At 32.5% G+C, this 14,985-nt stretch overlaps 1 protein-coding gene across 1 annotated transcript; it reads left to right on the top strand.

Annotated features, from left to right (window-relative positions):
- The first annotated feature begins 2,119 nt into the window (after positions 1-2,119).
- Positions 2,120-14,963, top strand: LOC131070242 (disease resistance protein Roq1). The gene is made up of 2 exons (XM_058005755.2): positions 2,120-3,067; positions 13,823-14,963. The coding sequence occupies exons 1-2, from the start codon at positions 2,289-2,291 to the stop codon at positions 14,961-14,963; spliced, it is 1,920 nt and encodes a 639-aa protein (XP_057861738.2). The 5' UTR covers positions 2,120-2,288.
- Positions 14,964-14,985: the final 22 nt, after the last annotated feature.

The raw sequence follows: 14,985 nt of genomic DNA, 5'->3' as shown, positions 1-14,985 counted from the left end.
AAATAAATTGTTTTATTTTAATTTGGTTGCAAGTGGAGGTTTTTAAATAAATTAGATTTATTTAATTGGGATTCCCTATTTAATTAAATGTAAATTTAATTAAAAGGTTTAGAAGAATAGATTTAATTAAATAAAATGATTTATTCAATTAAATGACCTAAAAGGGGTTAATTGAATTTAATTAAATAAATTGAGTAATTTACTTAATTAAATAGAGGAATGTGGATAATTTAATTAAATAGAGAAATGAACATAAAATAATCATTTAGGAATATAGTCATTTTTATACGTCTACACATCCTTCTACACCTCCCACTTTCATTTTAATCCTAATCCTAATCTCCACCTATTCGTAAGATAATTAATTAATTTAATTTATCTATTCAACACTACCTCCAAAACTCTCATCCATTAATTAAATAAATGCCCTTGTTTATTTAATTGAAATCCTCATCACTCCTTTCCTCCAATTTTGAATTAAAATTAATTCAAAAATCTCCTTTTCTCTCATCCACTTGCATCATCCTACATCTCCTACTTGCATTTTAATCCTAATCCTAATCTCCACCTAATCCTCTCCTTAATCATATGTACACACTTAATCCTTGATTAAGTAAAAGTCAACTTGTCCCATCACATCAAGCACATGGGCTTCTTACACAAGCACATGGGCTTGCCCCCTCAAGTACCCCCAAAATCAATTTTTAATTCATATATTTTCTCTCATTAATCCTCCACCATAGATCTTGATATTCAATCTTGACCATTCATCCAATCTCATCGAAATCATATAAATCAAACCCTTGGCCAATTTTAGGAATAACTTAAATCAAATACTCAGAATTGACTGACATTTTCTAGGTTTAATATGTTGCCTAATGTATGTTGTCACACTAAGAATGCACTTCTAGGCTTAAAAGTGTTAAACACTCAGGATTGACTATAATCCTCTATAGTTAATAGGTTGCTTAGTGTGTGGGGTTTACAATTGGCTCCATCTTTATGCTCTCCCACTCATTTTCCATTTGAGCGTCATTATGTTGCCGAATTTTTGACTAAGCACACATCTAATCAAATATCATGGACAAATCTACTCAACAAAGGGATTTAACATATTTTGTTTATGCTCTTTATGACCTCTTTTAACCCAATCATGATGTTTTATTAATTTGTGTTTTTATTAGTTATTTGCACTCCTTTGAAACTCACTTTGTAACATACACAATTACCACTTAATAAAACATCACCATACTTTAGCATTCCTCCTCAAACAAGAACTAATAACATGAAACTTTACTTTCACAGAATTATAAATTGTATACACTTTCAAATGAAGAAACTATATAACAAATTATATAGATAAATTAGGGTTGCCCATGTTCATGTCCACTAATAAGTCATTTATTGGGCCAATAACCATCCACTTGTATATGGTCCAATAGTTGAAAAAGCAGTCAATAATTAGAAGCAATTAGTAGGGCATTTATACACAAATATTCAATCATTTGTGCAAATTTTATGATGATCAAGACGAACAATTAACAAGACAATAGAAAATATATATCAACTCATTTTGAAATACCCACTTTTTTATTCTTCTACATTCGTCATAACTTACAATAATGACATCCATCAAAATCACAATACCATTTACAAACTTAAGATATATGAAAATAACTAGAATGACTACACTACCATTTACAAACTTAAGATATACACTACCCTTCCCTAGCCGTGAACAGTACCATACCCTTCCCCTAAACGTGAACCCCGAAATACTGTGGAGTCGTCTCCCCGAAAATGTTTTGTAAACGTTTGTCTTTTTCCAGCTTGGTTTTGATTCGGTAAACGTGTTTTTCCAGCTTGGTTTTGATCCGGTAAACGTCTTTTTCCAGCTTGGTTTTGATTGGTCTCCCCGAAAATGTTTAGTAAATGTCTTTTTCTAGCTTACTTTTTAAAAGCTTTCGTATACACTGGAAATTGGAAGTTTCAGAAGTGGGCAAAGCGGAGTTTGCAAGGATGCGGAAAGTGGGTAAACGTCTTTTAAAAGCTTTCGTATACCTCCATTATTCGCTCCAATCCCTTCTTCTCCTACAATATTTTGACGACTTTTCTTTGATTGACTTGGAATCTCTGCTCCTCCACACATTATTTCTACCGTTTTTCTCTATTTGCTTTCTGCCATACTATTGCGAATTCAATCCCTTCTTCCCCTGCGTCTCTCTGTGTTTTACATATACTCCGCTCTTATCATTCACCCACACTTCACTTTCTTCCATTTCACTTCCATGGCAACGCCCGAATCTGGATCATTTTCAAATCCAACGAAGAATTGGAAAAGACCCCCAATCAGAGTAGCAATACCTTCGTGGAAGTTTTGCCGCCATTTGCGGCTGCATCATCTTCACAACCAACAAAGAAAAAGAAAAGGGTGCCCTGCGAGAGTAGAACCGCCCAATCAGAGTAGCAATGCCTCTGAGGAAGTTGTGCCGCCATCTGCATCATCTTCAAAACCAACGAAGAGAAGAAAAAGGGTGCCCTGCGAGAGTAACAATGCCTTTGAGGAAGTTGTGCCGGAATCTGCATCTGGATCTGGATCTGGATCATCTTCAAAACCAAGGACCTGGGATGTATTCATCAACCACCGTGGACCTGACACCAAGAAAACACTGGCCACCTTCATCTACGATACCCTGAAATCCATGGGACTTGAAATTTTCTTGGATCAACCAGAGCTTGATTTGGGCGATCTGATACCATCTAGAATAGAAGAAGCCATGACTAGTTCTTTCCTCCATATTGCCATACTTTCGCCCAGATATGCAGAATCTCCTTGGTGTTTGGCGGAGTTATCATATATGCTCAACACAGGCAAGACAGTTATTCCTGTCTTCTACAAAGTTGAACCCCGTGATATCCGGTGGACTACCAAAGGGAAAGGAGTCTACACTGATGCATTTTCCAAACATAAAGAGGGCGCCAGATACAGCTCAGAAAAACTAAATGATTGGAAAGTGGCGCTGCAAGACGTTACATACCGTACTGGCCACATTGTTGAGGAGAATGAGTAAGTATCAAATACCCTCTTCCTTAGTTTCAGGTTTTCATGTGTTTATTACCATTACTTTGTTTTCTTAACCTCCTTTTAGACGTTTGATGTTGTTTTAATGCTCAGCAGTTTTTGGTTTATCTTGTTTGGGTTCATCTCTCTAGACTTTTTCAAAATTTCAACCTTTTCTCTTTAATATATAATCTTTTAACTATTAATCATTCAAAAGAATTTTTATGTCAAAATGAAAGAAGTTAGATGTAAAGATGTTCTTAATTTAATGAAGTTTTCTTGGCTCTTCTTTATTTTCTAGATGCTAAAATGTTATGGAAGAGTCTTTTTAAAATCATATTAATTATTTCATAAGATTTGTTTTTAGACAGGCAATCTTAAGTGTTCAATTTGAAGATATTTTGTTCAAGATTATTAACAATAATCAAGATAGATGAAGAAAAAACTCTGCATTCAGATACATAAGATTGCATCAATAATTCTATTAGGGGACAAGCTTATACCAACTATATTATATATGGGAACAAAAGCACAATAGTGATCACAAAAAGACTAGGACCATAATTAGATCTAGACCACAAGAGATGGTTTGGTTAAATAAATAAAAATGAGAATAGTTTTTGTTCTCTGACAATAAAAATAAATAAAAATGAGAACACAATGAATAAGAAAGGTAAAATACAAGTATGAAAAAAAAGATCAAATATCTCAATGACTAAATTTGAATAATTTTCTTTAATAAGAAGATCATCCTAATGCCAATCACCAATAACAATAAAAATATGTTTGAAAACCATATGAGAATGACCTGGGTTAGTTTTGATAACTTTTATTTTTGGCTTGGACCACCCAAAGGCCTTCCTATTTTTTACCACTTTATTTGTTTATTGTCTTTTTGAAGCACTAGCTTTGTATTGGATTTGTGAATTTCTTGAATCTTTATATCTTTGTTCTTGTCATTGTATGTGGTGGATCTTAGTTTTTTTAGATATGATTTTTCTGTTTGATATTTATATCTTGATTTAATATAGTGTCAATCTATCTACACCAAAAAAATTTCAATAATGTCATACATAATATAATAAAAGAAATTTTTCCACACATACTAAAAATATATTTATCTTGCAATATACAAATTATATCCATAATCCTCTTCTCTTTCCCCTTCTTCGTCAGCATAATTAAATTGTAACATTTGTGTTAATTGTAAGGAAATTATAACAATAAAAGGGTATAAAAAAGTTAAATTGTTACAAATTTGACAACCTTCTTAAATTTGACTCAAAATGTTGTTGTGTTTTCTTGTTTTTAAAGCTCAAATATTAGAAACTTTTCAACATGACGTATAGGAATTTACAAGTAAATAATTTATTTCTAATATTTTATCAAATCATTTTTTTCAGTTAAATTTCAAAGCAATGATAAAAAATATATCGTTAAAACACACATACAAATTTTAATTGATACATTTTCCTTTTCAACATATATATTGAGCTATCAAAAGTTAAAACTATGACTATTTTATATTACTTCTTCTACTTAAATATTTAAGTTATGCATTCTGAGAAAAAGTTAAAATTAAGCTCTCCTCTATTTATTAAAATCATAGTACAAATAAAATCTTTCATCCAAACAAAATTAAACTATTTTAAAAATTAAATAAATTATAATAATAAATTAAAATGAAAACTACTCATTGTAAGTGTTTTAATAAATTATGTATATCTTAATTGCATCTATTATAAAATATTTAGATATATTTGTCTCTTTTTGAGAGTTTGTATTTTGTTAAAAATTATTTATTTTATTTACTACATGCATACACATACATAAATATTTTAAAATTTATAAATTAATTCTATTTGTATTAAAAAAATATATTTTTGGTATTATATTCGCTTTTCTTTTATGGAAACAAGGAGGAACCTAGAGTTGCGACCAAGGTAGAATGATGGACCTGATCAATAGATGAATTAGGAAAATAGGATTAATGGGGGAAATGTGTTTGCATGGAAGCCGCCAAACTTGGTTTAGAAGGAACATAACAGTTTTGGATATGTCAACTTCCTTAGATGAAAGGAAAACATTATTTCTCGAAGAGACTCAAAGTGTCATGGAGGTTTGTAGCAACCTAGATCAAGCTACGAAATATTTTTTGACAAACAAGTTGTAGACAAAAAGGTTATCTTTGAAAAAGTATGGAAGTCAAAGGACCCTAAAAAAAACAAGCGATGCTAATAAGGTACGCATTCAGAGTGCAAAAAATTAAATTATTTCTCTTTCCTTGGATACTCTAGAATGAAATGGAACAATAAATAGATTTAAAGAAACAACCTTCTTTATGAAGTGGGAAAGGGAATGGGTCACATATATAGCCATGCTAGGAAATGTTGTGATGAGTGTGAGCTAAAAACCCTTCCCATTGGTTTTTACTTAGTTATAGCAGAAAATGCTAGTCTAAAAACCTAGGTTTTTAACAATGGGCCATTTTTGATGGGTGGCATAAGGTTTTTTTATTAAAGATTTGGAGCCAAAATTTACTCCCCTCAGGACCATAATTGACGAAGTTCCATTCTGGATAGGATTGCATAATCTAGCTAGGGAGTACTAGGATCAAAAACTTTAAAACTTATTGGGAACAGGTTGGGTAACTTCATCAAAGCAAATGAAGCTATTGAACAGGTTGACTTCACTACGTATGTGAGAATATGTATGAACTAGAAGCCTTTTTCTAACCTTCCAAAAGTGGTGGAAATTAGAATAAATGCAAGGTATTGGTGGCAACAGATTGAAGTTGAAGAGATAGTGGATAACTATAATTTTTTGCAAAGTGGTAGGTCATTTGTCGGCTAATTGTATCACCCTTAAATGGAAAAGAAAAGAGGTAGAAGGTTTGGAAAACAAGATAATCTCACTGGCCAAAGGTAAAAAGGACTCAAAGTTGCCAAATTATTATGTGAATCAACTTGATCAAAAAGGTTGCAAATGGAATGGAGTTGAGTAACGAGTTTGACATTAAATCCAACTTGGACTTAATCAGGAGAGATCTCTTCAAAATGAGTAAAGAGAGTATTCCAAAAAGTTCCAAGTTTCAAAATCCCAATGATGGGATGCCAGAATGCCTTATTGAAATTAGTGTTTAGGAAATAGGGCAAGAAGATCGCAAGGAGATTGTGGAACGCCTAATAGTAATAGTGAGTATCTCTTGGATTCAGATTGTCAAGTAAATTGTAGTCTAGAGGTTCTTAATTTAGTAGGAGAGGTTTTGGCTAAAGTTGAGAAAACTATAAATGTCACAGGGAAGCCAATATTGAATAATTCAGGAGGTACTGAGAGGAAGAGGATCCATGAATCTTGAGATTGGGGCTCACTAGATGTTTCTTTTAAAGATATTCATGAATCCTCTACCAAACCTATTCTAAGGACTTACAAACGGGAAACAGGGTAAGCTATCTTGAGGCTAAGTGAAGATGGAGATGATCTTGATTGGGATTTCATAAAAGGTAAAGATGACTGAGTTTTAGAAGGGGAACAAACTATTCTAGATAAAAGAATGATTATTTAAATAGTGGCTATGTCAAAACAATGAAAATTGGTGAGAAGAAGTCGATGGGGAGAAAGCCAAATTGAGTTAATTGGAGATAGCAGGTTGTGTGAAAAGACAAAGTAAGTTATCTCATGGGAAGGGAGGATACCTTCTCGAGGAGCCATGAAGGTTCTAACTTGGAATGTCAAGGGATGTAATGCCCTTTACAAGAGATGATTGATCAAGAGAGGTCTTGATCAATCACACAATTATATTGTATTGCTCCAAGAAACCAAATTAAATAAGGAAGATCCAAAGACTCTTTTGTGGAGAATATTAGGAGGTATGGGTATCCTTTGGAACCTGATGAAGGTTAAGATTGAACTAGTAGCATAGTCAGCTCATTGATAGTTAGTCAGAGTTCAAGTGATCTACATGGTTTGTGAATTCTTTTTGCTCAATTTATATGGTCTAGAAAGAGAAGGCTTGAAAAAGGAGGTTTGGTTCCAAGTATTGGACCTTTGTCAAAGAATGTGGATAGATCAATAATCATTTTAGGTGGTGACTTTAATATGAATTTAGAATTGGAAGATAAGTTAGGTAGTGAAGGGGCTTTGGGTGCTATTCAGAAGGATTTTAAAAAGCTTGTTTTTAGATAATGATTTGCTGAAAATAAATCCCAAGAATGGATCTTTCAACTAGACCAATAGATTGCATGGAATTTATCATATTGCAAAGAAGACTGATATATTTTTCATTGATATTATATGGTCAAATCATCCCTTTATTGTTGAAGCATCAATCCTTCCTTTCCTATGATTTGATCACTACCCACTAACCCTCCTAGTACAAAAAGACTATTCCAATCCATTGTCCCTTCAAATTTGAGAAAATGTGGCTACAAGACAACAAGATCAAAATACTTATTGCCCAATGGTGAAAGGATTTTCCATAGGTTACTAGTAGGAAAACTTACATCTTCTTCAAAAAGTTACAATTCATTACAAATAGGCATCGGGAATGGAATCAAGTTCATTTTAAAAACATTTTTGAAGAGAAATTGAATATGGAGGAACAATTTGAAAAGTTGCATAACAAAATTATCAATTAAGGGAAGAAAGGATTTCTCTATTAGAAAAAGAGTTTAATAGTAAATATTTGGAGATCTTATGTAAAGAAGAGACTTTTTGGAGGCAAAATTCTTGGGAATGTTTGTTAAAGGAGGGTGATAGGGCTAATAAGTATTTTCACAATTCAGTTAGAGCTAAAAGGCCAAGAAATAGAATTTATTAAGTTACAAATAGAGAAGGAGTTTCATTAACAAATATTGATGATATCAATCAAGAGGTAATTAGGTTCTTTGAAGGCTTGCTAACACAGGATTGGGTGAGGGATGATTCTCTAGTTGATAAAATGTTGGAAGTGGTGCCTAAGCTTATACCTGAGCAACAAAATCTACTCCTATAGAAACCAATTGTGTTGGAATAATTCAAATAGGAAGTTTTCTATATGGAAGAGGATAAAGTTCTAGGCCCAGATGGATTCCCAACATTATTTTACCAAACTTTCTAGGATGTGATTGCTTTGGATCTATGGGAAGTAGTAGAGGAATCAAGAGCTAAAACATATATCGAAATATATTTTAATAATACGTTGATTTATTTGATCCCAAAAATAAGATCAAGTGCAAACCTTTGATTATTTAAGACTGGTCTACTTTTGTAACTCCTCATATAAGGTCATTGCTAAGGTGATGACCCTCAAAATGAAAAGAATTTTAACATGAATAATTTTAAAAGAACATGGTGATTTTTTTCCAAATATATCTATTGTTGAGGGCATTATCATTTCTCATGAGGCAACCATTTTATTAGAAAGGCCAATGTAGATAGAATACTAATTAAGTTGGATATAAGAAAAGCTTATGATCAAGTAGGTAAGAAATTATTGCTTTTAGTTACGGAAATATTTGGATTTTGCAAAGAATGGTTTGCATGGGTGAAAAGTTGCATCACAACTCATAGAATTTTAATATTGTTCAATGGTAGTCCACAAAGATTATTTCAATATATTAGAGGATTGAGACAAGAAGACCCACTATCTCCTTTCCTTTTCATCATTTTGGCATAATTACATTGGGTAGATCCACTTCTAAAATAAGGCAAGAGGGCAAGTGGCAAGAGATGAAAATTTCCTCTAGTTTGGATGCTACCACAGATGAGCAATATGTTAATGATACTATTCTTTTTGGGGCGGCATCATTGAGGGAAGCTAGATGGATAAAAAATACTCTGGACTAATATTACAATGTTTCAAGATAGAGGATGAATTGGAACATGTCTAAAATCATCTTCTTTAATACCCACTTGAATAAGCATAGGGAAATTTCTAGAATCGTGGATATAAAATTAGGGAAACTTCTAGGGAAGCTCTTAAAGGTATTCTTCTTTTTCTACGAGCTTGTAAGTCAACTGTGTGGAGTAAATTAGTTGACAATTGCATTGGGAAGTTAGAGAGGTGGAAGAGAAAATGGTTGATGTTGGTTGGACGGCTCACCATGTTAAGTACTGTTATTTGTGCCTCACCAATCCTCTATATGACATGCTTGAAAATCCCAATCAAAGTTTGGAAAATGATTGAACAAAAATTGAAAAGGTTCTTTTGGAATGGAAAGTAAGAGTAAGAAAAAATATCATTGTTGGCATGGGAAAAAGTCTATAAACCAAAATCAAAAGATGGGGCAGGTTTGAGTAATTGGATTACTATGAATGAATCATTGGGACAAAAGTTAGTATGAAATATATACTCTAATCCAAACTAGAAATGGGTTAAAATCTTTAAGAGAAAATACCTATTTTCTCAGCATAGAGATCAAATTATCACTATTCAAAATCCCCCAAAGGGGTCAAGAATCTAGAACTTCCTAATGTCTTATAGGCATATCATTTGTGATCATATTATATGCAATTGAGTAATAGAGAGAGGGGAAAAAATTAGTGTAACTCTTGGAAAGGACACAAAGTTCTTGAGGAGGATCCTATGGTTAGAGAAGAGCAACATATTATGGAAGCCAATTGGGATAAGAAGTATGTAACGATGTGGAAAAGGTTGTGGATAATGGTGTTGAAAAGTGGAATGGGAGAGATGTGTAGGGCTTACAACATAATATTCAACAAGAAGCTTGTTATAGGTGTATTCTGGAGGGAAATGATTTTTTTAACAAGAGATAATGATGAAATTATATGGTGTTGAGATAAAATTGGATAGTATTTAGTGATGATTGGATATAAGTTGTTGGAGAATGAAATTGAGGACAATGGGTGGTCGACTAGACTAAGTTGGAACAAATGTTGTCTTCTTACGGTGGGCACCTTTGTGTGGTTGGGTTTGAAAGGCAAAATTTTACTAGGTGAAAGATTGAGTTAATTAGGATTCCATGGTCCTTTTACGTGTATGCTTTGTAAAGACCACTGAAGAAACACTTGACCACTTTCTTTTGAACTATGGTTTTTCTTCAAAATATTGGAGATTATTTCTATAAAATATCAATTTGCAAATCCATTTACCTTCCTTGGTCAAATATTTGTTTCAAAGTTGAAATTTGGTTCGAAACAATGTAGTGTATTCTAGTATTTAGTATGTTGTCCCATTGATATTGATTGTGGAAAGAATGAAACAAGAGAATGTTCCAAGGCAAAGATGAAACTTGTAGTGCATGTTGGTGAGACTGAATCTGTGATTTTAGAAACTATCAATGCAGCAACACAAAATCATAATTTTCAAAAATGTCCCTTCAATATATGGCAAACAAGATTATCTAGTCTCAGTGGCCCCTTCTTAAGTTTAGGCCCATTAATTGGACTCATTTGGATAATCCAATTAAGCAACCCATTGAGGAGGTGATATGGAAATGACCAGAGAATGAATTGATCAAGATCAATTTTGATAGGATATCAAAGGGAAATCATGGCCCTTGAGTGAGGGATGCATTGCTAGGGATGAATTTGGAAACATCCTTGTAATCAGTGCTAAAAAAATAGAAGAAAGTACTAACAATGAGGTGGAAGCTCAGGCAACGATCTTGGCACTTAACCTAGCTTCCAAACTTTTAGTCTCAAAGCTACATCTAGAGGGCGACTCTCGGGTGATTATGAATTCTATAGTTAAGGGTGAAGCTCTTAGTTGGAATTTAAATAATTTTATTAATATTATAAATATAAATTAAATGAATTTCAAGACTTCAAAGTTTTCCATATCAATTGTGAGGATAATAGGAAGGTCAATCTTCTCTCAAACTAGAGATTTTTGCTAGAGGCAACAATATGATGAAATGGTCAAATGACTTCAGAGGACTAAATTTAGCCTTTGTAGGTGAGGCAGGTTTTCATGTAATGGATGGGACATGAGTCGTTCAACTATGTGAAGGGGATAAATATAGGAGGTAGTATGGAGGTGAATGCAATTGGCAGTCTATAGCCATTGGAAAACTATGCAAGTTGCACTTGAGATGAAGTGGCAACTTGTGTAATGTAGGGAATACGATCAAGTGAATATGTCATCACTTTAAATGTGTTTGGCCTTTATCATTTCATTATAGGGCGTCTTCAAGGTAGTGAAGGAAACATGGGTGTTGAGCTATGGGGTTGGACAAATAAGTTATTTTTCTATCCTTTTAAACATATTTGACCTTGTTCTTAGTAGCATAGGGTTTCTTGAAGGTAGTGAGGCAGGCTAGAGTGGTGAGTTGTATGGAGTGTGTGGATTTGTTATTATTTTGTGTATCAATATAGAGGCCAATTTTTCCCTTCTGATAGACAAGTAGCAACTCACCTTTATGGGGAAAATTTCTAAGGAAAGGATGAGGAATATATTTAAAGTTGACATCCTCACTTCCTGAGGATAGATGGCAAGTTTATGAGGGAGGAGTATATGAATTTCGAGTTCAGATACCACACAAATATAGATGTGGCCTCTATTTTCTTTTCTTGGTGCTTGGAATTGGGCACCAAAGAAGACGTAAAATAGGTAATGAGGGAATGTGTTAGGGAAGAGTGGAATTTTGGTATGAAAACCTTGATGGCCATGATACGACTGGGTGAAGGAGAGTGGAAAGTAGAAAGTGGATAATGAATTTATCCCTCTAAGGCCTTTTCTTGTTTCGGGAGTAGACAATAGTAGGGAGTAGAGAATGGGAAAAGATCAAGGTGGTTGGGTGCTCATTAAAGAGTATCTATGCAATCATGGTCAAATGGGGAAAGCAACAGGTGGAGAGGAGCCAAGGAAGAGAAAACATAAGCATGACTTCTATAAGAAATACTATTGGATCGATGACACTAAGAAGCTAAAGGAGAAAGAACTAAAGTTGTGAGTGGGTTGTGTATTATAGGTTTTTGTTTGCAGAGGATGGTTGTTTTTTCTTGTTCTAGTCTTATGTGTTGTAGTAATTTGTAGTACCAATCATGTAGTTGTTTTTGTTACCTCTAGAATAGTTGTTTATGATGTCATTGGTATGTATTAGAATTCATGTTTTCGGGGGTTGTGTTATTTTGTCTTCAAGGATAGTGGTTTTAAGCATAAACTTTTTGATATCTATGTAATCTTTCTTTTTAGTATTAATATATAAGATATCACCTTGTACTGAGATGTGTGTGTACATACATGTTTACATATACATATACGTATACATACATACATACATACATACATACATATATATATATACACACATTCATATATACATATACATGTATATATACACATTCATACATACATATACATATAGATGTATACATATACACATATATATATAACTTCATACACTCATTTTGTGTCTCTCTTTTAGTTTTACTTTTGGAAAAGCTACCATTCATTATTGTTTTTTTAATTAAGTTCTACCAGAGGAGGTAGATCCCCGTATTAACTTAGAATAAGATTAGTACCCCTTCAACAAAGAGATAATATCCCTTCAGCCAAAACATTCAACTTCTCAATATGAGAGGTAGAAAGAAGATCTCCATACAAGCTTACATAAATGCCAAAGGCTATGGTGTTGTAGCTATCTAGTCCTACATCAATGACTATCTTTGCCAATATATGACATGCACAACAACCATTGGATTTTAGAATCTCCTCAGGTTTCCTGATGCCAATATTTTCTTGTTTAAGTCCCACTAACTTCTTCTTTAGTTTGAGTTTTATCTACTTTAATTCTTATTTTCTTTGGATGCTCCATTCTCTACCTTCCTACCATTTTTTGGTGTTATGTGAATTTTTGTTCAGTGCCATTTTTTTTTATCTATCTATTAATTTTATTTTACTTATTAATATTGTATTCTTTGTTACTTTTAATTTTTTTAATGTCTTTATATCTTTAAAAAAATGTCGACTTTAAACTAGCATACCTATATTTTATAAATAAAATTTATGTAGATGATGCCAAGAGATATCAAATCATAGATTAATTAATTTCATATGGTTAAATCTTAATTAGAATTTAGTCTTATTTTAGAATATGAAATGATTTGTATGAAAAAAATTAAAGTTTCTTTTAAATCTATATTTAAAAACATAGCTTTTTAAATTAGAAGTTTCTTTTAAATCTAGATTTAAAAATATAATTTTTTTTTACATTTAATAATAATAGGAAGTTACCTTTTAATTTAGATTTGTTTCTTTTAAATCTAACAAATAATAATGATAGAAAGTTTCTTTTTAATTTAAATTTTAGTCTTTAACTTATTTTTTAATTATCTTTATCTAGTCATAATAAATAATAATAATATAAAGTTGCTTCTAAATTTAGATTTTAGTTGTTAGCTTATTTTTAAATTATCTATTATCTAGTCATTAAAATTATACGGAAAAAATAACTGGGTAGGTACTATGTAATGTTAAGCCTCTTACCATAAAAAATATTTTGAAAAAATAAAAATAAAATTACAATTCCTTATCTTCTTATAAAAAACTTGTCACTCACAATCAAATAGATATTTAAAAATATATGCTATAAAATTATTTAATTTCTATAAAGCTTCTAATTTTCTTAACATATGAAAGATTTTATATCTGTGTCTCTCTTTTTCAATTTTAGTTCAAAGAGCTAAAACATTGTTTATATGAAAAATGTTTCAATATTAGTTAAATATATGTTTAAATAAATTTATTTGTTTAAGTTTTTTTGTTTTTTTTTTTCTGAAAAAATAATTTGGGTAATCATTTTTAATTGTTTTTGTTAGTGATGAAGGGGAAGCGAACTTGTTGGAGGCTATTAAAGATTACATTAAGGACACTCAAAAGATACCATTAGTGGTGGCCAATTATCCTCTTGGTCTTGATGAAATTTTACAAGACTTTGAAAGAAATGCATTTGACTCTTCTAAAAATATAAATATTGTGGGGATTGTTGGGATGGGTGGATGTGGTAAAACTACAGTGGCAAAAGAATATTACAATAAGAAAATAAACTCCATATATAAATGCTGCTTTATTCATAAGGCGCGGGATGAGACTAAAACAAATCTACATGAGAAGCAAAAAGAGATGATACAAGATCTTGGTTTCAAAAATGTTCAAAATGTTGATAATGTAGAAAAAAGAAAAGCAATTTTAGCAAAGCATTTGAGATCTGTTCAAATGTTAATCATTTTGGATGATGTAGACCATCAAGAGCAGTTGGAGGCTCTATTGCCAATCCAGGACAGTCTTGGACAGGGTAGTGTGATTGTTATCACAAGTAGAGAATCTGAAGTTCTTACATCATGGGGAGTCTCCTCCATTTACAAGATGAAAGAATTAGATCCCAAATATGCTATGAAACTTTTTTGTTGGCATGCGTTTAGACAACCCTCTCCAATAAATGAATTTCAACTTCTCGTTGAAAATTTTTTAGAAGTCTGCAAAGGATTGCCCTTATCCCTTAAGGTGCTTGGAGGACTAGTTAATGGCAAGCCCCAGGATTATTGGAATGCTCAATTAGACAAGATCTCCAGAGTACTGCCGAAAGACATAAAAGACATACTAGAAGTGAGCTTTGATGCACTAGATGAGGAAGAAAAAGAGATATTTTTAGATATATGTTGTTTCTTTATAGGAGAAAAAGAAGAGTTGGCCGTCACAGTGTGGGATGGGTCTGCGTCGGGATGGAGTGGGCCGCATAGTTTGACAGTACTGAAGAATAAGTGTCTTGTTGAGGTCGATGAGAAGAACTGCATTAAAATGCATGATCATCTACGGGATATGGGAAGAGAGATTGCCAATAAGGGAAAAGAAATTGTTAAATCTCCCTTGCGTCTTTGGTCACCAGAGCAAATTGGCGACATTGAAATAGAGGGGCAGGTGAGCTTAATATCATGTTTTCTATGCTATCCAGTATTTTGAGATGGATATATTTTCTGGTACA

The sequence above is a fragment of the Cryptomeria japonica genome, chromosome 4 (genome assembly GCF_030272615.1).
Source record: "Cryptomeria japonica chromosome 4, Sugi_1.0, whole genome shotgun sequence".
Lineage (NCBI taxonomy): Eukaryota > Viridiplantae > Streptophyta > Pinopsida > Cupressales > Cupressaceae > Cryptomeria > Cryptomeria japonica.
Note: the sequence above shows the minus strand (reverse complement) of the source record. Positions and strands in the feature narration are given on the sequence as shown.

What these genes read in the sequence shown, in the direction of transcription:
- LOC131070242 (XM_058005755.2), top strand. Translation starts at nt 2,289, where the DNA reads ATGGCAACGCCCGAATCTGGATCATTTTCAAATCCAACGAAGAATTGG. An exon ending in CACATTGTTGAGGAGAATGA is followed by an intron (nt 3,068 to 13,822) that starts GTAAGTATCAAA and finishes TGTTTTTGTTAG; the next exon opens with TGATGAAGGGGAAGCGAACT.